Here is a 26,114-nt window from a genome sequence, read left to right as displayed (position 1 = left end):
ATAGGAAAAAAAGAAATCGGGACACTTGAAATGACGTACAGCCTGAGACTACAAATCAAATACTCTCCAGCCCATTAGGCAAGGCTGTGGTTATCTTTGGCTTCTTTGTAACGTACAGGCACTGGGACATAATCAATTTACCAGGGGGAGACAATCCATTGTACTTAGCCAGAACCAGCCCACGCTCAGCTGGCAAACAGCCCGCGGCATGGCAGGGATGGGTGGCAGGGGCTCTGAGGTGGGAGTGGGAATGCTTGGGAGCAGAAGCATGGACCTCGGTGGTCCAAGACGAGCAGTTAGAACAGATGAAGCAACAGTAATTCACACCCTCTAAAATCGGGTGGCCATGGCCAAGTTAGTAAGAAAACTGCCTAGTGAATGAGTATGTCTTTTTCTTGTCCTGTGCTGAGAAATTGTCTGGGAGAAGGTTGGGTGGCTTGGCCTGAAATGGTGCCAGGGCCATTCAAACAATTTACCAGTTTAATTTACCAGGCAAGATGCAGCCTGCAAGTCCAGAGCACCTCCAGCATATTAAAAAAAAAATAATGCCTGTTTGGGTAAGGACTCTGGATTTCCCAGTAATTAAAAATGAGTCACCAACTTAATTTCCCCTCCTACTATTTTTTTCTTAGCATTTTCTTACATCTGAAATACACAGAAATTATACTGCAAGATGCTTGGAGCACATTTGTCCTTGTTCCACAAAACACCAAACTCAAACACCATATTCTACAGGGAAAAATAAACAAAGCTGAGTAAGAAGAGAGGGTCAACATCACCTTCCCCCTGCCACTCTGCACTAATCCTATGCAGATGACAGCCAACTACTTGAAAAAGATGGTTTATATTACTCAGACCTAAACTCACATGACACCTTCTCATCCAAGCACTCCAGGAGTTGCATCTATACTTATTTTCCTTCCATATCTGCAAAAAACCTCGCGCTCTACCTGCCCGTTCTAATGTAAAGACTCTTTTACTCAAAAGTGTTGCTGCATTGCCACTGCTGCAGCAGCCCAGGACCTGGGCTGCGAGGATAAAACCTCTTGTGGTCAGGGCCAGTCTATTTCTCCAACACCGAGTAATTTACAAAAGTTATTTTCTTAAAGAGGAAAAGCTTGCAGGAGAGCCATTCGTAACAAGCCCAATAAACCTCTGTCACCCAGCGGGTGCAGTTCCCCCAGGGCTGCCCCACTGCCAGGGCCACGCGTGCTGGAGCAGCAGACAGAGCAGGGCAGGAGGAGATGGGGAGGCACTGCTCCTCACAGACAGGCACGACAGTCTCAAATAATTTCCTGAAGTACCCTCTGCAATCTGTGCCATCGAGCTTTAGCACCTAGGATGAGCATTTCTCATTAAGCAGTATTTTGAAGTGGATTTTAAATGCTAGGGCTATGGTAGCAAACATGCCCCTATTTATTTATTGATATCCCGACTTATCAATCGGACATGTTTGGTAAATTTCTGCTGATTTAATAATTCATAGACTATTCTGAAATATTACTACCATTTAACTCAATTTTATGGCTACCACAGGAAGCAAGGTTAGGGAATAGTCCACTGCACCACAGGAATTGTGGATTGTTCTGCACACTAATCAGATAAAAAACAGATTAGAAATTAAATCCATATTTGCACACCTCCTGTTTTGCCTCATTCTGCTTTGGCCATCCACTATCTGACTTCAATAAAGTATTTAAGCACAAGGTAAACTCTCCTCTAATCACCTTAAAACAGACCCCACTTCTTTTCCTCTCCCATTATTTCTATACATGACTACTCTGTACTATATTTTGCACATTGTGAAAACTGCCTCACCTTTAAAGTACAGTGGTTTATGTAACAACATTACATACAATGTATTTGCGGGTTTCTGAAATTTTCTTTTAAGGCAAAAGTCTAATTAAAAATAGAGAAAACTGTTCACATAATACACAATAAGCAGACTTAAATGGACAAGAACTCTTCTAATACATATACCTCCCCTTGTATGCTTTATTACAAGCCATTATAGTTTGTCCTGTTGCTTTACAGAGTCACGTGAGATAATCTTTTTTTTTTCTCTTTTAATAAGGACACAGGAAAAGATTAGAAATGTGTTATATCCTTTGTTTTCCTAGAAGACGACACAAACAAGCCCTTCATGGCATCCAGCCTTATGGCAACATTTTAATCTATCCAAAATCCTTACTAAATGTATTTCTTACTGAAATGCTTGCTAAATACTCATGTACTGAATACATTTAGTCTTCAGTGTTACCTTTTTTGTTTAAGTGTAGGAGGGTCCTTAAAAACGAGGTTTTACATAGGCAGGAGGTAATACTTTCTGGTACTGACTGTCCCCAGTTTACCAGCTTTCCTTGGTCCCCATCCTGATGTTTATTGGAGGGCTACTGAGAAGCTGATAAATAAGAACAGCAAAATTTTCCTCCCCCCTCCCCCTCCCCCCCCCCCCCTTCACTTGGTTCACAAAAATCAATTTTCTAAGGAGCTGATATACGGTACTAATGTAACACTAAGGTCTAATACTGTAATAACAACTTTGCTTATGAACGTCTAAAGTGTAAAATATGAAGCTATATTAGAGGTAATGAATTACCTATATTTAAACACACAAACTGGGTGATGGTTAAATAGAGAATATGTTTCCAGGGGATTCTTTCACTTGGAGCCTTTTAAAATATGTGCAGCAAAATTTTTATCGTAATTGTTGAAAATACCGTGCTCTTAAAATCTCTAATAAAAAATACCAGCAGGATCAAATCTATAAAAGCACAGAGAAATTCTTACTGGCTTTGAATCCAGAAAGATCATATAATTAATAAGACTGTATTTAACAAAGAAATATATCATTTATATATAATACATGTAATAACGTAGAATTTAACATATAATTTACAATTATATGCCTGACAAATCAAATTATTTGAAGAAGTTTTTAAAACAGCTGATGATGTAATACAGCTGCACTGACAGTGCACGGCTCACGTAACCTTGAATACTAAGGCAGTTTAAGAAGGAACTTCGGTGTAAACTGCCTGGTCTTTGCCCCCTTGCTTTTTAAAGGAAGTTCGTTTGGCTCAGATGAAGGAAAATTAAAAAGAACATTATTGACATAAAATATTAAAAGACAGGCTTTCTGAAGCCAGCCTCAGTGCATTTTAACTTTTGCCTTTAAATTCCATTATGGGCCACATTTTGCCGAGCATTACCAGTGATGCAGAAGGCTATGCTCATAGGAAAGTTCTGCAGCACAAAGTATAAAATATGCTGATGATTTAACATCTCGCACAATGCAGCGTTCTCCACAGGGGGGTCAAAAGCCAGGGTTCAGCTGGACTCACAAATACATCACCCTGAATCAAACAGAGCATCCCTAAATAGTAGCAGTCGCTAACATACACTCATTACATTAATAAATTGCTCGCTAATGGGAGCAGTGACAAGTAAGATGTGCACTTAGTGGCCCTGTTTGCAGGCCGCCCCTGATATCTGACTGCCCGTTTTTCTCTGGGTTATGTTCCAAAGGCTTCAAAGTGCATGAAGAAAGTCTGCTCAGTGTTGTGAAATAAATCAAAGAGTGTCTGCTGGAAATTCCTAAAACACTCCTGCCCTAATCTCCTGGACCAGAGAGTGGGCTTGCAGAATGCTAAACTTGCTTTTCAAAGAAGATCAAAGCAACATGAGCAACAATTAAAAACACGGGTGCAGGTGTGCGCATGTGCAGGGGCACCACGGAGACACTAAGAACCTCTTTTTAGTCATCCCTTAATGCTAACGCTAACTTATCTAATCATTACACGTGTGATTTGAAAGGACAGGAGACGTGTTTGTAAGGTACACAAAAACTGTCTGCCTTTATGTATAAAATGTGGCTTATGCACATGCAACATCTTACGAGATACACTATTTCCATTAATTTTTAAAAGCTCCTTAGCCACCAATTAAACCATCCTAGCATTTTGCTGTTTAGTGATTGAAAGGTAAGTGAAGTTGCACTTGTGCTCTCCAGTTCCTAGTGTTACTCAGTCCTTTGGCCGGGTTTAGCCTCCCAGACCTTACTTTAACACCGTGCAGGCCAGCTGCTTGCCTTATAAACACCTGAAGAGCCAAGATACCTCCTCAAGTGGCATTGGGCTGTTTGGCAGCTCACCACGGAGATTTCATTTGCCTGCTTCAACTTTTACATGGTATTGGCTGTCCCACCTAAGACTGGTCACTTCTGCACGCACTTACACAAGAAATACTCGTGTTAGTAGATGTGTGCTCACACCAGAACTGCTTGTGCTGGCAGGTGAGTGCCCGAGGGATGGTGACGTCGCATGACAGGTGCTAAGCCTCTGGTGCAGGGGGACACTCAGCAGCCAACCTCTTATCTCCCTGACAATGTGGTTTGCCTGTTTTCTGCTTCTCAAGCCAGTATGCTGCAGCACAAACACGAAGTGGTGGTGGTGGTGGGGAACAACAAACCCGAAGCTGTGGGAAAAAACTCTTCGAAGTTCACAGGGTGAGTAAGGAAGGAGTAAAACCCAGGATGAACTCTACTAGCTGAACTGGGTTAGGATGAAAAATACTTCTGCTAAATGTTGAAAATTTAGGTCAGTCTTGTTTATGTGAAGATACAAACCACTGACATTTTGAGAAGCATGTGAATCAAAGTGATATTTCAGTGTTCTGTCTGAATCACATTGGGCCACCAGACCCTTTTATACAAACCAATTTCTCCCCCTTCAAATTAAAAAAATAAATCTGAATTATCACTTAACTGTAAGCAGCAACATATTGGAGTATCGTGCTTTAAGGTCTAGTGGCAGCAGCTGCTGAAATATTTCATATTTTTAAAATACACTGAGTTAACTGAGTAGATACTTGGGAAACAGAAGAGAACAAAGTAGGTACAATTTTGAAAGCTATCTGCTTTTTCCTCCCCCTGTATTAATATGGGTTACATTATTCCCCTATGAGTATCAGAGAAGATGAGGGAAAAGATAATTGATGCTTTTCTGAGACCTAATTGATGTTATCCAAAACATGCATCACACCAGATATCCATTACATTTAACACAGCTCAACATAAGGCGATTTTGATGATAGGAATAGGGCTCAATCCTATTTCTCTTCAAATCCACATGAATAGTTTATTATATACAGAACCAGGCTCAGTGATTCATTTCAGTAAAACGTTACTTAGCAGCATCAAAACTGCCTGAGTATTTTGTCTGCCTATACTGGGGCCTCCTACTGCTGCCATTGAAACAAATGGCAAAATTCCCATTTACTTCCACGGGAGGAGAGCCAAGCCCTTAGAAACCTTTGTATTTAAGGAAAAAAATTTTTCCTCCCACTCATGACTACAGTTCCCCTGAAAAACCAATGGAAATGTTTAAGAAGTCAGGTGGTTAGGACTGGGCCCAAAGGTCAGGAACAAAGAATACAAATACAGTCTTGCTATTGCAAAACTGCGCAGCATCCTCGAAGGGTCATTGTTTTTAAACAGAAAATGTCACTCTGGGATCTAACTAAGAAGATTTTGAAATATATATAAATCTGGGACGAAGAAATGAAGCATACATTTCATTTAGTGTCTGGATTACAGATTCTTATTAAACAAACCAGAGCTCATTATAAAATCAATATCAACCACTATACTCCCAGGAGAAACGGCAAAAAAGGTCACTCCAAGAAATTCAAACAATTTTCCTGCTGGAAGGGCATGATTTTAATTACAGATACTATTAATTAGAGCTGTCAGTAGGAAGATTGTCCTGTTAATTATCACAAATTCAGTTTCAAGTGTGATTTTGGAACCTGAAGGGCTTTTATTTTTTTAAATTAAGAATTCTTCTATGCACGTTTAACGGAAGAGGAAGACTACCTATCACTTCTGTGGTTTAAACAAGCCAACAGCAAGTTCCCTATTAAAATCAAACAAAAATATTTACGGCCACAGTCTCTTTGGCCAGCAAAACTGATCTGACAAACTGCTGTTTTGTTCACACTTTGCCCTGGAGGACACTCCTTTCTTGCACTGGAAATGCTCTTGCTCTCAACTCTCTTGCTTTGGTAGTAATTAAATTTAAGGATGTAAAGTAATTTTTTTAAGTAAACATTCCATTTAAGCTGAAAACCAAAACCATTCCTGAACATACTAACCGTTACAGAAAGATTCGTATTTATCATTCTCTACTCAAATCTCCCTGGACCCTGCCTGTGGAGACATACTTAATACATTACATCTTTAACACGTAAGAGGTACAGACAGACCCAAACTTTGTGAGGAAATCTGAGTTTATTCCTGCATGATTTCCAGCTGCCAATTTGACTCTGTCTCAGCACCACAATACAGAAAGGCCATAATGTCTGATCCTCAGCAGAACAAGAAGGTAAAATAAAACCTGACCGAAGAGTGCCATTAGTGAGACCCTATGGGCGCACAGCAGAACCGGATACTACAGCAACCATGTTTACACATTCTCAAATTCTTTTTCCTGGTCGCACTCCAAATATTTTGGTATAGCAGACCAGGGCTGTGTGGTATATGACCATAACACATGCATACCACACCGCCAACACACCAAGAAGTAAGTGCCACGATCTAAAACAAACTTCAGGAAGATGCAGAGTGTCTCTCCACCCAACACTTCAGAAACTGAAAGAGAAAGCCCGAGGTTTCTGATTTATTTCAGGAAATCTGAGCGTAGTCCTCCTGTATCGCTGGGTACACATCTGCTACCATTGTTCTCCCAGAACCAGCCCTGGTTTACCTCCCCATCTATCAGCATTAGATTTCATTTTATCTGAATAATGGCAGAAGGTGGCAACAGATCGGGTCAAAGGCTCTTTTCATATCAGACCCCGAAGAAGTCGATTACTCAAAAAGAGAGACATCTTCAGATAACCGTGCAATCCATTCCTCATAAATGTTAAAGATTTTTCATTATTAATAGTGGCAAGGGTGACAGATTATGGATATTAATGTTATTTTTCAGAGAATTTCAATGGCAAGGGCTTTTTTTTTTTTTTTTTTTAATGTTTCTAATTAGGCACGAATTTACAGCAACTACCAGAATAGCCAAGATTAACACCCAGCAGTAAAAAGCCGCTCCAGTGAATCCGCGGGAATATGAATCGAGCTGGGGGTGGCAGCGGCGGGGACAACCCGCCCCCCCCCGGCTCCCAGCAGAGGCACGATCGCTCCTTACCTGGTAAGCGGCGGGGGCGTCAGAGCCGGCGTCGCCCCCCAGGGCCGAGAGCTTCTCCTTCAGGCGGTGGTGGGCGCGGTGGCGGAGGCAGTAGGCGACCCCCGATGCCGCCAGGACCCCAGCGATGCAGGCGAGGGAGAGGAGGGTGAGGAGGAGGAATTTGGCGGACTCTGCCTCTTCCCCGCGCTGCGGGAGCGGCGGGACGTTGCTTTTCTGCAGGGGAGGAGAGAGAGGCAGCGCCTGAGTTGCGCGGTCGCGGAGCTGCGCGGAAAAGGGGGGGGGGGGGGGGCACCCCGTCGAGGGAAACACCCGGCAGCGCTAACTTTCAGCCAAGGCTGAAGGCAAACGGAGGGGCAGGGACAGCGCTGCTGGCATGTCCCCCTCCGTCCCCTCCCCTCCCGGCGGTGGCATTTAACTACCGAGAGGCGGAGGCGGGCGCGCTGACTGCGCGCAAGCACCGCGGCGCGTCCCGCAGCTCCGCGCCCCCCGCAGCAGCGCGTCCAGGGCCAGCAAGGGAAAATCCGAGCATGGTTTTTTTTTTTCCTTGGAGTGAAAAATAAAACACGGAACGACCGAGAGGAGGAGAAGAAGAAGTAGTAGTAGGTGGCGGTCCTTCCTTTTGTCTGTTGTAGAAGTAAAAGGATAAAAAGCAGCCCGATAGTTCCAAACTCCTCCAGATTACTATTATTTTTGCAGCAATAGGAGAGAATCCTTCTAGTGCATTTCACTTGTCTCCATGTGCTAAAAAGTTGTACAATAATTTCCCCTCATTAGCTTCATTATAAGCTATATTAGCAACAATTAAAAACGCAACATGAAAATGAAAAGACCAGGCGCGCAAATTGCAGCAAGACTCATTTGGCCTGCATTCCCCCTTTCACAATTACCAGGGAAATGAATTGAAAAGCACGCCCCTGCCTCAGTCCTGGTTGCTACAAGATGAGAACAATTAGCAAACTCCTTTCCACCACCTAATTTCGCGTGGTAACAAAATGGATTTTTCCCCATGAATGCCTAGCCGGCCTATTCATTATCTCTCCTCTATTAGTAATTTTCTGCTCCGCATTCAGCTAGCCAGCTCTTAATTTCCTCCTGTCTTGCAGTGTACACAGTGGCTCTTATGTCAGACCCGGTCCATTTTTATCTTGTAATCATAAAGGCCACCAAAGCAATTATCGCTGGTCTTGACTGTAAATGCTTGTCATTAATTAGCCTCCTTGCCTTCAGTGCTGCGGATTAGCCGGGGCTGAGGCTGAGTTAATGGAAACGCAGGTTCAATAAGACTCCCGGATTTTCGTGCCTGGATGCGCCGCGCGGAGGAGGGCGGCCGGGTTTGTAAACCCCGGGTGGCGGGGGGCGGGCGCCGGGGCCAGGCATGTGCGCCCGCCTCCGCGCCCGCGCAGCCACCGCCGGACCGCCGCCTCCCCTCCCCTCCCCTCGGCGGCGGCCGGCCCCTCCTCCAAATCCCAACAGCCACCAGGAGGATGGGGCTGTATCCCCCCCGCCCCGGCGGGCTCCGGGGCCGCCCCCCCGCCCTAGCCCTAGCCGGGCACCTGCCCCAGGCGCGCCGGGGGGAGCGCGGCCTCGGCCCGCCCCGGGCGGGGGAAGGGGGGGGCTTGCGAAGGGAACCCGGGAGGGGCAGCACCGACGGCAGCCGCCGCCTGCGCCCAGCTCCCGCCGCCGCGGTCCCGGGGGCCCGGGGCGGGGGGTGAAGGGCCGCTGCGCTCTGCATTAGCATCTCCGTGAAAGGCCGCCGTCCCCCCGGGCCAGAGGTCGCAATCTGCATCTAAATAGGCAGCTCCCGCGAAAGTGCCGACCCTCTCCCTCCCCCCCCCCAGCCCCGAGTGCTGCGCCCCGGGACGTTAATCCGCCTCGCCGCGGTATTCGGCCTCGCATCGGCGAGGTAGGGACAAGCGTCCCCTCCCCTCCGGACCCCCCGGGCCGCCCCGGCCCCAGGCTCGGATCGTGCGTGTGGACAGTGGCACCGCCGCCGGGAAGGGAGAGGCGGGTGGGCAGTTTCGGGCACCGCTCCCGAGTCGCTCGGTTCCTTGCTTTCGCAACCACGGCTCTAAACCATTTTCCTTCTCCGGCTGCCGTGTGAGAGCCGCACAAGCACGCCGGGAAAGGGCTACACGAGAGAAACCAGGAAAACGATGGGAGCCAAGTGCTGTCAAATGCCCCGAGCAAACACAGGGGAGAGAAGGCGCGCTGGCCTTTCTCCCCTTGTAGTTACAGTGACTGTCGATGTCGCTTCCAACTTTGCCAGGCAGTTGTCCCCACAAAGCCGGGGCTGCCATCCCTAGAGCTGGCTGCCCTTAACAAAAGCACTCGCCGAGACACCCTGCATGTCCCCCGCGACAGTGATACACGGGGACGGGTCGGATCCCACCCCCCTCCCCCCCGTGGGGTGCTCTGCCTCGGTTACACCTCGGTAAGCACCCTCGGCGGGGAGCCCGTGTAGCCGGGTCCCTAGGGATGGGCTGCAGGCAGGCGAGGCTTGCAGCAAACCGGCCCCGGCCCCGCCGCGGGCGGGAAGGGCCGGAGGGGCACGGCCGCTGCCCGCCGCCCTCCGCCTGCGCGGCCGCCCGGCGGTGCCCGCCACGTCGGAGCGGCTGCCGGGGAAGGGAGAGGGGCTCTGCCGCGGGGCCGCCGGCCCCTCTCCCCGCTCTCCCTCCCTCCTACTTCGCGGGAAGCACCACCGGAGCCGCTGCCGTCGGGGCCCGCGGGGTTCCCCTCTCCCCTCCCAGCCTCCGGGGACACCCGGTGCTGCGGGCCGCCCCGGGCAGCACCGGTGACTGCTGCCGGCTGCACCGCCCCGCGTAAAGCGCCGAGCAAAGACGACGGCGAAGCCCCGGCCCCGCGTGGCGCAGCGGGCTGGGCACCCCTGGTGCCGCGGAGGGCAGCGGGGCCCAGCAGCCCCAGGCGTCTCTTGTCGGGGGGTGGTCAGGAAACAGCCCCACTGCCCCCAAGTCAGCTGGAGACACCGGCTGCCCTTTCCTCCTGCTTGATGTCTGACCAAACACCACATTACAAACGGGTAAAAATTAACCTGACGAGATAATTACCAGCTCCCCCCCTCCCCCCGCTCCCTCCAGCAGCAGCACAGCTTTCCCCACTTCACCTAAACCCCTCATTCCTCCCCGCAGTAAGGCCCCAGCCTGAAACCGAGCCCAGGGTTAATTAGAGGCGTCCTGTCAGACTTGACTTGAAATTGAAAGAAAAATGTTTAAATATTTATGAATTTGACATTTACAGTCGGATGTCTTTTAAAGCAGAGCACCTCTCCCTGTGCTGGGGCTGCCGGGTGCGGGGGCCGGGGTGGAAGGGGAACAATGGCTGTTGCATAATAAGAAAAACAAATCACCTCTTCCCTGCACCCCCCCCACTCCCCCAGCTTCACAAATAAATAGACCACATAAATTACACATAATTAAACATTAAACTCAGCTACATGTAACTATGCATTTTCTAAACTTTATAGAACAGAATATACTGATGTTCCTCCGAGTGACTTGGAAAATTGTGTAGTGTCACAGAATCCCAGTGAAGGAGAAACAACTAATGCCTGAACGGATGCCTTAGGATGTTACTCCAAATACGACGGCTCTGGAGATGCTCAGCCAGTCTTTACTTGCTTCGAAATGGCCTGGCCTGCATTTAAATACTAGAAGGCAAAGATTTACCCTGTCTCAGAAGACCGTTACACCTACCACTTAACACTCCACAGTGTTTGCTTGAAGTGCATCGCTTCTGTGGGGGGTTGTGGTGGTTTGTTTTTTTGAAGAGGGAGGAAAAAATGCTTCGGATCTGATCTCATGTAGGCTTTCCTGGTCCCTCGACAGAACGCATTTTACATACACCCAAAAGTGAGTCAGTAACTAGAGCAGCCATAACGCTGGAGTCACAAATCACTGTTCTAATCAGAGCAGCGTCCCGTTCCGCGGTGTCATCCCATGATGCAGCAGAACAGCCGACATTTCAAACGAATTCCAGGCAAATGTCAGTAAATATTTAATGTATGCTTTCATGTAAATAAGTTCTCACACCTATGCTGCAAGTGTGGGAGAAAGTCTTTGTAAGAGCAGAGAGGAGCTCCCCATGCAGTCATGTAAAAGCTCACCTTCCAGATGCTTCAGTAGAATTACACTTTATTATTTCCTTTAGGACCCAGGGCCTGATTCTGGTCCTTGCTGAAACAAAACTCTAACTGAAGTTGAGGTTTTGTTTTGCTTAGTAAATGTAAAAAGATATTCCTGGATTTAAAACTCAGTTTGCCAGTTACTGCACCCAACCTCTCCTCCAGTTTGCAAAGGAAAAAACACTACAATTCATTTTAAAACAACACATCATAATTTTTTGCAATTTTTGCATGTCTTGGTTTTTACATTTATATTACAGTTTTGTTTCTGAGCAATAATAAAAACCTGCAGATTTCTTAGTAAACATGGGCAAAAAGAGGAACTCCAGAATATGACTTGTTTCAAAATATTAGAACGTTAAAAAACTCAAGAGGTGCTATTTTTAATTTGGAATTCACTATAGAATCTAATAAATGAGAGAAGTGAGGCGGAAATAATCATGTATTAATTCTGTGCATTACAAAATCTTTTCAGAAGCTATTATCAGAGCAAGAGGCATTGTGGTTTGGATTCAGGGTGGGAGAAATCCTTTGTGCAACTGAAAGCTATTGTTCCTCTGTGCAGATGAAATTGTACTTGCAAATCTGCCATTCAAGGAGGGAAAAAAGTGCCTAGGCAGAAGAAAAGAATTCTACAAGAAAATAATTATTCTTAAAAATAAACTTCACTAAAATAAGTTTTAGTTCATTAGCTTTTTTTTTTAAAGAGGATCCTATGCTAATAATCACAGCCACGGACATTAAAACAAACCATAAAAGATATGTGTATTATTTCCTTAATATAGAAAGCATGAAGAAAGGGATGTGTGTGGGTGTGTATGGAGATATATATAGATATATAATATGTATTCATATATACATCTGTGTATGTCTGCCTGCGTAAATAATCTAAACTTAAATTCACTTCCAGTGATTTCGCTCTGTAAGTTTATCTGAAACATAGGTTGAGATACACTATGCTGGTTAAGTTTTGATAGACCATTGAAAACCAGAGGAACACTTCACATCAGGAGGAGCCTGGCTACCCTAGTCTGTCCCCAGGAAACCTACAGATATGATTTTTTCCTTTAGTAAAATACGAAAGCAAACAGAAGAGAAAACAGCATCTCCTTTGGTTTTGGTTCCTGCTTCTCCTCCCCTACTTTGTGCTCCCAGTCAGGTTAGACTGGGGCAGCAGGGCCTGGGCATGTTCACCTTCAGTTCGTATAATGTTCCTTGCGTTCAGCGCTGCACTCCCAAAGGGTATGGTCCGGGCTACTTGTTGGCGTTTTAAAGTACTATCTTTAGAGTTAGTATGAGATTTTTCTCTGCCTCCCTCTTGACTCCCCCCCTCATCCCCGGGAAAGCTCGCCTGATGCCAGGATCACTTTCAGCAGATGTCAGTTCATCACCTGAAATGAGGTCAATGTAATGCTTTTACTCAGGAGGATGAAATCGGATGGGAAGGTACTTTTTGCTTCTTTTAGGGGTTGGAAAGATTAGACAAATCGACAAACACAAAAGGCAGATGGATTTCTGGGAACTGCAGCTTATTCAAATCACTGAGAAAGGTCACTGCAAGAGCCACAGATCTATTCATCTGTAGGGGTACAATGATCTTTCCGCAACCTTCAACACCACAAAGCACTCTGGAGCGTCTCTATACCTTTTAGTAGGATTAATACCACGAACAATGACTGAATACAATCAAGAATTCAGCGAGTTCAAAGATCCCTTGATAAATGGTAGATATTTTCTGCTGGCTTCCTAAAGGCAAACAGAAGTGAAGTTTCTGGTTAGAGTTACAAGAAATTATACCTGTTAGTCTGAATCCCACTACAAGGTGATGCTGAAATGGCAAAATGTCCAAGAACCCCAAAGAAGTTTGTGGTGTGGAAGGAGTCAGGTTGTGAAAGAGGAAATTTAAAGAGCTTCAAGATTTTCCTGAGGATCTGGGTATTTTTTTAAGTCAGCTCTTAGTTGAAGAATACAGCCCAAGAGCCTACAGCATCACTGAGGCATTGTAGGGATAAGACACAACTCAGGAGCACAGACAGCCACATCCATGCCTGTGGAGGAGGCAGGCGAGTCGGAGCTGGAAGAGTGCGGCCTGTCCTGCCCGGAGCCCGCAGCACGCCTCTGGGGTGGCAGCAAGAAGAAGAGGGAGCAGAGGCACTGCGGTGAGGAAACTTCAGTTCCCAGCTCTAAGAACTCAGGAGCAATTAGGGGAAAGCAGCAGGATGGGAGCACCGGGAAGCAGGTTTCCTCCTCAGCCCAGGCTTTGTGAACCAGAGTGAACCAGATGAACAGAGAGACTCGGCAGGTCCAAGTCCCACAGTGTCAGAGCCCGAGCCAAGAGGACGGTCAGCGATAGCCGAGCTTAATCAAGTATCTTCAGCAAGCAAGACAAACACAAGCCGTAGTGCCAGCGCTGAGCTAATGCTGATGCTGAAGGCACATAATTTAGGGATTAGGTAAAGCGCCCTTCAAACCGAGTGCCAGCAAGCGATCCGCCTCTCGGTAACGCGCTGGCACAGCCGGAGGCCCCGTCAGCGGAGCAGCCGCCCCGTCTCGCAGGGAACCGGGACGGGTCCCGCTCCGAGGCCGCCCCCGCCCGGGGCTGGGGCTCCGCCGGCCGCCTCCGCGCAACCCGCCGCCGGGGGGGGGGGGGCCGGCCTCGGGGCCCCGACCCGGCAGCGGCCCGAGGGGAGCGGCGAGGGTGCGTCCTCGCCCCGCCGGGCCCGCCGGGCCCGCTGTCCCCACCCGCCCGCCGCCTGTTCGACGGCTCCGGCCCCAGGGGCACCCCCGGGGCACCGCCGGGCCGGGGGCGCCCGGGGCTTCGGCAACCGCGGGGCCGGGGGGAGGCGAAGCGGCCCTCCCTCCGCGGAGACCCCGGCCTCGACCGATGGGGCGGGCGGTGGCTGCAGCTGCCCCGCGTCCCGCCCGCCGCTCCGCCGCCCGCCCGGCTCCACGCAAGCCTTGGCCAGGCCGCCTCGACAGACGGCGCTGCCCCCCCTCCCCCCCGCCGCATTTACCTGCTGCCATGGCGCTGCAGCCGGCGTGCCGGGACGGGCTCCTCGCCGGGAGGGCTCCGCGCACCTCGGCGGGCTCTACCAATCCTCCTCCGGGGCCAAAACTTCCCCCCCCCCGCCCACCCCTCCCCTCCTCAGCGGAGACAAAGGCGGCGGCAGGCACAGGCGCTCCCGGCAGCCCGCAGCCGCTCCCGGCGCGGCGGGGGGGAGAAGCGGGCCCGGGCGGCCCGGGCCGCCCCGCGGGGCGCGGGCGGAGGATGCTGGCGCGCCCCGGCGCTGCCCTCCTTATATCGGGCCGCTCGCAGCCCCTGCCGGCTGCCGCACATGGCCCATCCACCGGTTGCTATAGCGATGCCTCCCCTCCACATGTTGCTGGCAGCAATTGGCTAAGGAGGTCTGGGCTGTTCAGAAACCCTTCGCCGGAGTGAGGCGGTGAATGGACACGGGCTGTGTCACTCATTTGCAGAAGCTGTTTGGGGTTTCTGTTGTGGATGCGTGTGTGTGTGGTTGGTTGTTGGTTGTTGGTTTTTTTTGTTGTTGTTGTTGATCTTTTTTTTACGCCGCCCCCCCATCTTTTTGCTTTTACTTCCCCCCCCCCCCCTTTTTTTTTTTTTGTGCCACTCTTGCAAGATGGAAGCGAAGGGTGGAACAATGACGGCAAGCCAAAAATAAAATCAAACAAGGAGAGCCTATGATAATTTACATGACAATACAGCAAAGAAGTCCACAACGTTTCTTCCTGAAAAGACTTTCCTCCGTAAAAAAAAAAAAACCCACACAGTGCCCAGCAAAGGAGGTACAAACTTTTCCCCCTTCCGTCCTCATTCTCCAAATAACACACGAAATTAGGCAGAAGCAGCATGCTGCCACCAGCCATAGGACAGTGGCGGAGCCCGGTTAAATAAATCACGGCGGGGGCTGCCGAGAGCGGGTGCGGGGCCGCTGGGGCCGAGCGGCGCCGCGCTGTGCCCGGCGCTGCCCGCCCCGCGCTCCCCGTTAGAGCCGCTTTTCCGCGCAGGTGCCCGGGGCAGCACTGACTCTTCCAACCCAGAGGGACCCCGCAGCCTTCCCCGTCCCCGCAGCCTGCAGCATGCCGCCGGCAAACACGCAGCGGAGGCACCCCCGAAGCGTCTGCCTACGGGTGCCCCGGCTGCGGGAGCGGGACCAGAACTAGCGGCAATGGGGGTGGGGGGGGGGGGGGCAGGGACTACCGGTTGCAGGCGACAGGGCCTTGGGGGGCTCCTTCGGACCCCCTCCCCGATGAAGCGCCCTCCCGCTTCTCTCTTCCCATTGTTTCCCGTTGCCACTACGGCTGGGGTGGCCGGCCCTCCTCCGTCCGGCGGGGCGCACCCCTCTTCCCCTTTCCCTCCGCAGCCCCCAGCCATGCCGCCCCCCCGCCGCCGCTGTGCCCCAGACTCCCCCGGCTCGGGCGGCGGCAGTCCGTGCGCGGACCCGGGGCAAAACCCTCCTGAACCGAGAGAGCCGCAAATCCGGGCGGGGGAGCGGCTCCCCCCGCGCCGCCCGCCCCGAGGGGACCCTCCCCCCCGCCCCGCCCGTTGCCCACCCGCGGCGGGACGGTGCGGAGGGGGGCGGCGTGCGGGGGTGGGGTGGGATAGGTTGGGATGGGGTGGGTCGGGCCGCTCCTGTCGCACCGGCAGCCGTCGGGGGCTCGGCCCGCTGCAGCCTGGCCGGCCCCGACGGGCTTCGCCTTCGCGGTGGGCGCGGGCGGGCTCCCCGAGGCTGCCCCGCTGCCACTCCACGCAGGTCCCCGCTCCCCGGCAGCACCCCCCCACCCCCCGCAGCCGGCGCTTTGGCAAGCACAGGGGCCTGCCCGGGAAGCCAAGGAAGGGCAAGGGCAGCCTGTGTCCCCCCAGCGTCCCTCCTCCCCCGCCCCAGCGCCACGCTGCACTTAAACCTGCAGGACAGCACCAAAAGTGTCACCGGCACCCTCCGTGCAGGGTCGTTCTGCCGTGGCTGTGCCCCCGGCTCCCCCGCACCCCCACCCGCGCTGCACCCTCCCGTGTCACCCTGAGGAAGATGCTGTTCACACCAACACCAGTTTTGGTAAGGTTACCAGGGGGAAGAGGTACCCCTCGTGCTCCTACCTGGCTGCTGCTCATGGAAAATCCTTCACGTTCCCACAGATTAACACAAACTTGGCTTCTCCAAACATTTAATCAGCTACATTTTTAGCGCACGGTATGAACTTATTACTTTGTCAGTCTGTCAGCCTGATAGCACTCTTTTCCGTCTAATATCATCCCGCTCCGGTAAGAGCGATAGCATACATAATTTGCTCCCTAACCTGTATTACTTAAGTTGAAAGATAAATGAACCCGCCAAGAGATTTCATTAAAAGGACACGTGTGTTTGCATATTGATCCTTCTAATGAACTGTCTGAAACTGATAAATACTTCCATTAGCTTTGTAGTTTGTATTTCTTATTTACAAATAAATTAATCATCATTTCCCGGGCAAATACTGCACCTTTTCAGAACTGTCAGGTGCTAAACATGCAAATGACTGTCCAGGTGTCAAGAGACAGCAGAATACAATTTAAAATACATTTTATTTTTTTTTTTAACGGTGAAATTTTGAGACATTTGTAATGAAATTTAAAATACTTTAAAATTTTTATGTAATTTTCACTACTTCTATCACGTGCTAAACACAACCTTTGCAGGCATGGCGAATATCTGTGAGGGTTACGTCACAGGGAAAAATTATTTAAACATAGATTATTTAATGTGCTATTCATTAAAAACATAGGATGTGCTGCCAGATGGAAGAAATAATTTCCAATAGTTTACGAATTTAAAACTTCAAAACCTTCTGAACAAAACTTTCATAGCACTGTTACTCTCAGCCATTACTAGTGAATAGCTTTACTGGTACTTGATAAAATCTCATTTTCAATTGAATAACTTACATTTAGGTGATCTAAATACATTTTCTCATAGGATTCAATGCATTTGTGAATGGAAAAACAAAACATCCCTGATACTAGCAGCATTTTGTTATAGAATTGCTAGAGTGTTTCATGTCTTTTTCTTGGATACCAATTGAAATCAAAAGTAAAAATTACTTTGAGGCAGTTTCTCTGGTTGTAGTGCATTTAAAATACCAGTATTTCCAAAATTTGCATTAACATTCATCCAAATTTAAGAGCTCTATTTGAACTATGCCTAAATGCAAAATATTCTGAATCTTGCCATTTCAATGAGAATGATGCTGAAATATATTTCCATTTTGCACAGAACAAAACTCTTGTCTGAGAACCAGCAATGTTTGTCAGGACTCCCTAAAAATCTGTCCTCATAACTGGGTGCTGAAAACCACACTGACCTTTTTGCCTTGATTTCTGACTACAGCTCTGTCTGCAATTTTAGATTTAGTCACTTCTTTCTGCAACTGTGTGCACGATGTATAGCATGAAATAGATTTTCATTCTTTTAAAGGATGTATGATAAAGCTAAACCACCATTTAATCTCATTTGTTGGTTTTGTTTAAAAGTTTTATCTCACATCCTCTGGAGCCCCGCTCCTTAAATACAAATCTAAGTATGTTGCCGAGGATTTTCCACAGATTTTCCATCTGCCAGGATCTTAAGATCAAAGTTGAATTTCCTTCACTCCTATGAACAAAAAGTATTTTCCAAATATTAACTTCCTATCCAAGTTTTTGCAAATTACCTTAACTTTAGGAATACATGTATTAAGAGGCAGAGCCCCCCTGTCTTGAAACCACCACACCTTTCTTATAAAGAAAACCAAAACCTAGGACGATAATTTGAAAATGGATTTAGCAGTACTTTAACCACTGCACTTCCCCGAGTTGTACATCTTATCTTCTTAAGCTCATCTGTGAAGATCAACACCAGACACTTTCTACTTCCAAGTAAATTCTAGAGCTCTTAGCTTTATTAAGAAAATGATTTCATTCTGGCTAAGATTTGAATCTAATTAATCTGTCTTGCGGTTTAAAAATGATAACTAAATTCAAGCTGCATACTTTTCTTCAGAGACAGCTTAAAATATTAATTAAAGAGTGCATTTTCCATTTATTTTAATTACATTAATACAGTTTCAATAAATAAAATAGTTCTATGCTTCATCAAATCAAACAAACTTGAATGCAAATTTTTCTATTGATTAGTTCTCTGTTCACATCAGTCCTTTTGGCTCTTTACTTTTAAATAGGAAAGAGATGCAGAAAGGTTTGGGGGTTCCCATTAGTGAAATGAGGTCCAGCGGTCAGAAAAGATCAGCTCAGCCTTCTAGGAGGCTGATACAGCCCTGTAAAATTGGCATTCTGATAATGTGTTGCTTGTAAAGGTAATCAGTGATATAGGATGGAATGCCTTTACAGACTTTTTTTAAACAAATGAAGATTTTCTTTTATTACGTTTTCCCAGGTAAATTCAAAAAAACCTATTTGATCTTTCTGATCCACTTGCCTGTGATGCTTACTGATCCACAGACAAAGTATTACAAGACAACTGGATGAATTGTGTTTTAATATTCAATTTAATTAAAGCTGACATGTTCTAGATTTGTAGGTGAACCTTTCTTGAGATAAAGCACAGGACAGAGGCAGTCTTGTTAGTAGCTGCGTCAAAAAAAAGTGCCATTCTACCTAAATCAGTAATAATTCTATCCTTCAAATATTTGAGCAGCAGCAGCAGCTAAAGAAAAACTGAATATTGAAGAAAAAGGTTCAAAAAACCTTGGGAGACACAGCAGGTGTTTTGAAACATGTCCTTTATACATTTCTGAACAGTTTGAATCTCTTTGTAATTTAGGGCCCAATCCTGCTCCCCTCAGTCTGAGGAATTCATTATGAATCAACAGAACTAATCAGAATACCAACTGGAACACAATAGTAAATGTTTTTGGGGTCAGGCTTTGTGTAAATCTATATTTCACAAAAAATACGTGCAATATTAAAACTAATTACATTGTGATTAGGTTTATATTCACAGAATAGAGATAAAATGTTAATTTAAGTTTTAACATGAGACTAAATACTGTTTTTATGAAAGCCTGATCAAGAAGCCTCTATAAAAGTGCCAACTCAAAACCTGTTTAATGGTAAAACATTATGAGAAATGCATGATTTTACACTGTGATCTTGTTATAACAAAATGTGGCTATCATTGAAATGCTGGACTTACTTTACGCATCAGTACTGTACGTGCTAAGAATTCAGAGAACTGTTAGGTATCAGTTTTCTCTAATGTAATGTCAGCAGTTTAGTTTTGTTCAAGTGCTATTTTAATATTGTCATTTTCTGAGATGAAAAGAAACAGTACAGTTTACATGTGAGAAAGTATTTTCAGAATAGTAGCCAGTGCTGCAAATCTGTATGAGATCTGGAATTGAGATGTGTTTTTTCTGCCTTTGACACAAATATTGCTCTTTCTAGCTTATCTTCTAATACCGGTAGCCTCAGGACAAACATAGATTACATTAGAAAACTGTCCTTCATTATATTGATTGAAATGCACTTCCAGCCTACCTGAATCTAATGTTAGAACATTTTTATTAGCTTTAAATTGTTTGCATTATAAATTTAAAATAACAAAATGCTTTTATAGTTTAAAGTTCTAAAGCAGGTGGTTTACAAAGTTCTTATGAGCTTTGTACAGTCCCATCGAGTTTCTTTTTGCACCAGCCTCCCATTTCTGACCACAGAGAAGGACTGGCTTTGTGGACAACTGGCGATGCCTCTTAAGAAAACAAATGAGGACAGCATTGAAAATGGTACACAAAAATTTAACAAAGGTCATAATTACAGAGCACTAAATTACTGAATTGCTAACCAATTACAGTTCATGCACCAGTAGTACTCCACATTATTTAAGATTTCAAGGTGGTGCTACCATTGCTTTAGGGTCCCTGATAAGGGTCTTGCCTTTACGTTGTGACACATAGAAACATAGAAACTGGAAGTCTGAACAGCATTAGCAGCATCACCAGTCCTGGAGCTGGGCTCTAACAGATAAATTGGCAAAGATGGCAGACACCCAGTAAAATCCTTCTTATACTTTCACTACATCTAATAAAGACACCACCCCACTCCCACCCTAATTCCTTCTTTTAGAAAGCGATTTGCCAGGGTTTTCCTCTTCTTTTTCTCCTCCTACTGAAGAAATGACAAAATGCCCGTGGAGTGGAGGCAGACCCTTGGTCAGTAAAGCAAATAGGCACTATGTGTGTGGCATTTTTAATACAATTAGATTCCTACAAGTATGAACACTTACCAAAATAAGAGAAAGAAGACCCTGACACTTACAGGAAGGAGGATAGAGGCTAGATAACTTTCAGAAAGTCCCGTTTCTTCTCTGAGTCATACAAGCATTCAAGAACATGGAAAAATTTTGCCTTTTCTGGCTATAGAAGCAGGAAGGTGATTACACTGGTTTATGCAACCACAAGCTATAAAACCTAGATAAATAATAATGTGTGGTAGCATGCTAAAATGAATGTATCACACAGCCATTTTAAAAATACATGCCTTAAATTTATGCCTTCAGATTACATATGAAATCAGAAAGATTGTTGAAAAAGTACTTATCCTATGTCTTGTATGTAATGAGGCATGCACACACACACTCAATAGATTTTGTCAATTAACTTCAAGACAATGTTCTATAGATTTTAGTAGTCCATTTAAGACTTTAGATACACTGCTTTACAGACACACGTATGTCAATTTACACTAAATGTAGGTATGGGCTGTAAGCTTTTACCTATACTCAGACACTTGGTGTTTGAAACAACTATCACTGAAGCCTCAATATTTTAAATGGAAGAAAAGCAAGGGTGCTGATTTATACAAACAGGACCTTTCACCTTCAAACAGTGGTCTTACAAGTGGCACTGAGAGCTATGTCCACATGCCTATCACTGGATTCCCATAACTTTGTCAGAGTTTTGGAAGGGCAAAGAATTAAGGGGTCACGCCGGAGCTTGATAAGACGCACAGTGACAAGCCTCTCATGCAAAGCTAATTGCAGGGGGAAAGTCAGAACTTCTGAACAGATCTTCTGTTTACTACTTTTTTTGGTGATTTGCTCAGGCTTTTGAAAGAAAAGACCTTCCTGACTCTTCCCCCCCCCCCCTTTTAGTCTCTCAGTCTACGTATGATAAATTTGTTCAAAACATTTTCTAATAAATGTGAAAGATTTCTCTTAAATCAGTATAAACTTTTAAATTGTCAATAATACTGATGATACAACTCTTTCAAACACAGAGCTCAGGAAAATTTAGGGGTTCTTGCACCATCTCAAACTATGTATAAAATGTAGTTTTCTGCAATTAACTAGATACTTTCCAACATAGCTGCTCCTAAGTTCTACACGTTACATTTCCCTGTGAATTTAAGGAAACTTATGAGAAACAGTACTTATAGAAAAACTTCCTCTGGAAGTCTTTCCAGCCTCCCACCGATCCTGTCCTCAGAGCTCCTGAGGGCAGTGTGGGAATCTCGGGGTGAACTTGAAGCATGCCCAGGGAAGGGCTGCAGGTTTGGCACTTGGATCAATCGCTTTGTGCATGAAAGTGTAACTCTTCCCTCGGGCACCTCTGAGGCCAGGAAGTGAGTGTCACGATCAAAGCTTACACCTTTTCCTACTACCTCGCCCTGCTTGTAGGACAAAAGCACACTAGGACCTTCACAGGAAAAAGAAAAGTATGCCTTAAAGTATTGCATTGTTTAAAACATAAATGTATCAAAGTTTTTAGAGTTATGATTAATAGAAAAATTCTGCTGTTCAGCTCTCCGAGCAAATGGAGAAGATGCTGTTGAGAAAAGAACGTGTGATAGCATTCTTTGAGGTCTTCATTTTCCTGCATGATTATCTCTAACTCACTATTTTTAATAGTTTTGTTTCTTTAGCTAAGTTAAGCCTTGGGATTGATTATCTTGTCTTCTGTTTCACTAACCCAAACATTTGACCTGGCACTACTGGGGACTACTTTGCTGTAACCCCGCTCTCTCTGTTCCCTGGTAGATGCTTGTTGTGCCTTTCACCCTGCTTTCTTGCTTCTAAAAACCCATCAAGTCCATGAACAACAGAAGGTCCTTTAGGCCCCTAGTTAAGGGCTTAAGCCAGGTGCCACCAGTCCCTTGGTTTCCTACTGGTCTGAAAGGGCTCGTAGCAAATGTAATTTCTTTTCTTTTATGTTCGATATATTCATTACTCTACTGTTGATCACAATTTAAAATCAACTGAAACAAATATCATCTCTTTAGAAAAGTTACCATAGAAACAACACCAGAGAATTCCCTTTAAAAATGTCAAGATTTCCCTCGCATTTAAATACGGACTCCCAGGCATTACTCATGCACCATTAAAAACTGCAACAAAGCCAGTGAGTCATTAGTTTAAAAATATATCGGTAAACATACACATTTCAAAGATAGAGATGTTTTTGTCTCAGTAAGTATGTATCACGACATGACCCAACTTTTGATTTTATCTTGTTCTGTTTTACATCCCCAGAGAAAACTTGAACACTGTTGCCTCTTGTTCAAACACCTGATTGAGGAAGGAAAGAACAAAAATCAAGAGTGACAAAACACACAGAATGTGAGAAATACCAGCAAAAGCTAGTCAGAGAGGAAGAATAACTTTGAATACATATTTACATGGTAGTAGACAAGATGAATGGAAAGAAATGAAATGAGACATTCTCTACACAGAGAGAGAATTTTAATATTGTACCTTAAAGTAAGAAAATTTTAAATAGAGAAATTTCCTAATTTAAACTAATCAAGGCTACGGTACTGTGCTATGTCAGTCAATTTCTATTTCTTTGTGAAAATCTGTAGTATAACATTAATATCACATACTTTTCTACTCCACCCTTCTTCTGTGGGATAACTGGCAAACAGATTTTGGCTGAGCAGAAGAAGGTCCACCTGCATAAGACACTTCGATCATACAGAAGCAAAAGCAAATATGCTAGAGTCAAAGTGGAAGGTGCTCCACAAGTAATAATAATGCAAATTTAAAGAAAATTCAGAACTGGTCACAAAGAAAGCTGATAAATAGTTTATTCATAAACTCTTGCATATTTAGAGGAGATTATAATATAAAGGCATTGTGCCTTCCCTTTGCATTACTGGCTCTGCTGTAGATAAATAGCATGGCTGAATGGAACCAGATTAATGAAAATAAAGACAGTTTTCTCATTTTCTTTGTAGTAGAGCCAACCTGAAAATGAGGAAAAACAACAAAATTGAACTAATTTTTGTTCTGCAGGCTCTTATATAAATGTTTTATTTCTTTCATTTTCTTGATGCAAGAAGCCTTAGAAATTCACTTCTGAATTTTTAGTGGTAGAAGTCCTCCCATTCCTGCTTAGTCTTCTTTCCTTTTTTTTTATCCTTCTTCCTTCATTTTTCCCTCCTGTTTGTCACTTATTCATGGAGATAAATAAACATTGAAGAACAGATAGAAAAACCCCAATAAATCCAGTTTTTTAAAAAATAAGCCAAACAATTATTTCCCTATTTAATAATGGATTTATGTAATAATTTAAATTAATAATAATTTAATAATAAATAATATGCCATATTTAGATTTGTCAGAAATACTGCAAACATTTTCCATACTAAAGAGAAATTTCAAATACAGTATTTTATCAAAATTTTTAGCCACATTAATTTATATGATCATCATACTCTGATAGTTAAAATATACTTTTATTTTTTTGCTGTCAGAATTGTGTTTTCTGTTCCCACTTCAACTCAATGAAGTTGAAAAAGAAAGATAAACCCAAGGAGTTAAACTGAGACTATGTGAAGGTGAGGAGAGGTGCAGTATCAGGACAGATGTGTGTAGAAGGCACTAACAGAAAAACATATTCTGGATGTGACAACACATTTTAAATTAACTTACAGATGATTATAAATTTTCTGCCAAAGATAAACACCAGTAGAATTTTTCCTCCTAAAACCAGGAAGGGCAGTACATAGTACAGCTGTAACTGAGGTATCTTTGATAGCTCACTTCTGCTTTAATTTCTTACTATTTCTAAAAAGAAAGAGCAGGTTTTGGAAACATATTAGTTCTTGCCAACACTGGTCTGTATTCCCACACATAGCCCAAATCACGCCCCAGCCACACCAATAAAAGTTTTTGCTCCGTAGACATCTAGCAAGAGGCAGAAGCGTACCATTGCCAGCAAGGAGTGCAGGGAAAGGCTTCGGTATGAACCACAGGCATACCATGGCAAGTTTTCAGCTAGAAGCTGACTTCAAATCTTTTGTAATCATGTTTATATTCAGTGCCACAGAAGGAGTTTCACATAGAAATAGATCTGTTTGTTTCAAAACTGAGTTGTTCAGTGTTGTCTGGATCAGCAAAACATGTCCATGGACTCGGCGCCATGACATTACAGGGTGCCCATGAGAGCTGGATTTTGCATCTGTATATCAAAGGTAGGTGGTTAATGTGCTGATGCTGCCCTGGCAGAGAGCTCCCCACTGACCACACATCTGAGCATGGGCTATTTTTATGTGAAGTGTAAAGTTTGCTAAAGGGAGGTGCTAGTTTCTTCAGTAGACCTCCTCACCTTGTTTCTTTAGCAGGATGTACTTACTTTACTGTGAGAATTTCTCCATGTTCACCTCATTATTCGTCTGGCTTTAGGTAGGAACGACTGTGAAAGAGGACCAACACAAAAGCCTAGGTTCAGCCCTGAAACCCCTCCTGCATTGTCCTGTAGCTTTTTCACATATGAGTAACATAGCTTGCCCTAAAATCATGACAAAAATCTATGCCACTTCGCTGGCTTGCTCTCCAAAAGACAAGTTGCCGGAGCTGTAACAGTTTACACTGGGGAAGGTCTGTCCTCATCTATTTTTATTCACATGTATGAATCACACTTCCATGCACCACAGCTAGAAATAAAACAGTAGTCCACCTCAAAGCTTTAAATTACTTGGGGCTTAATTAAGAGTATGATAGAACAGATATGAAATTTAAGATGCAGTCAGTGGTTAAATTAATGTAGACACAAGATCATGTGTCTGCTGTATACCTCAGTCTGGTAGTTTCATGCAGAACAAATTTCCCACTCATTTTCCCCCCCTAGACATAACATAGAGTAGTGTAATAACTATGATTATCATTATATGAAGATTAAAACAATTTTGAAATTGCAGGGTTTGGAAACACGGCTATCATATGTATGCCAGAGAAAAATGATAACTTTCTACATCAGTTTGTCTCATACGTAGGTGAGGGTTGGATCCTGGCCTGCTCAAGTTGCTTTGTGACACTTGGCAGTTTTCAAGCAACTGCAGGGCTGGGGTAGGAAGGTCCCCAAGCACTCTCCTGCATCAAACAGGCAGAACAGTGGCTGTGGATTGTTTCTTCCCAGCCTTCGTAGAAAGTCCTCTCCTTCAGGATGAGAATACAACATGAGTGCATTAAAACAAGAACATCAAGCTTCTTTTTAGAGGGCACTCATTCACTTCAATTAGAGTGATGCTGGGTGAGTGGTCCCTCAAAAGGGCAAATGTCTTTTGACCAAAGCTGTCCTGTCCTATCCATGTGGGACAACCTATGAATCCTGTACACTCTTTACAAGTTTGAGCATTCATCCACATGGAAATAAGAGCTGGAATAAGGCTGCAAATTACTTCTTGTCCCAGCCATTGAATCTGGCGCTTTTTTCAATAGGACTCCTCATTCAAATTGGCTATTTTACAAGTATTTTCCCTGTTGCATTTGGTTGCCTGCAATAAA

At 45.3% G+C, this 26,114-nt stretch overlaps 1 protein-coding gene across 1 annotated transcript in view; it reads right to left on the bottom strand.

The window, feature by feature from the left end:
• PTPRN2 (protein tyrosine phosphatase receptor type N2) overlaps window positions 1-26,114 on the bottom strand; it is a 665,321-nt gene that overhangs the window by 100,350 nt on the left and 538,857 nt on the right. Inside the window, exon 14 of the mRNA XM_040589330.1 lies at window positions 7,203-7,415. Coding sequence (XP_040445264.1) covers window positions 7,203-7,415 — 213 coding nt within the window. The remainder of the gene's footprint in view (window positions 1-7,202; window positions 7,416-26,114) is intronic.

The sequence above is a fragment of the Falco naumanni genome, chromosome 4 (assembly GCF_017639655.2).
Source record: "Falco naumanni isolate bFalNau1 chromosome 4, bFalNau1.pat, whole genome shotgun sequence".
Lineage (NCBI taxonomy): Eukaryota > Metazoa > Chordata > Aves > Falconiformes > Falconidae > Falco > Falco naumanni.
This window is presented reverse-complemented; position numbering and strand designations above follow the sequence as displayed.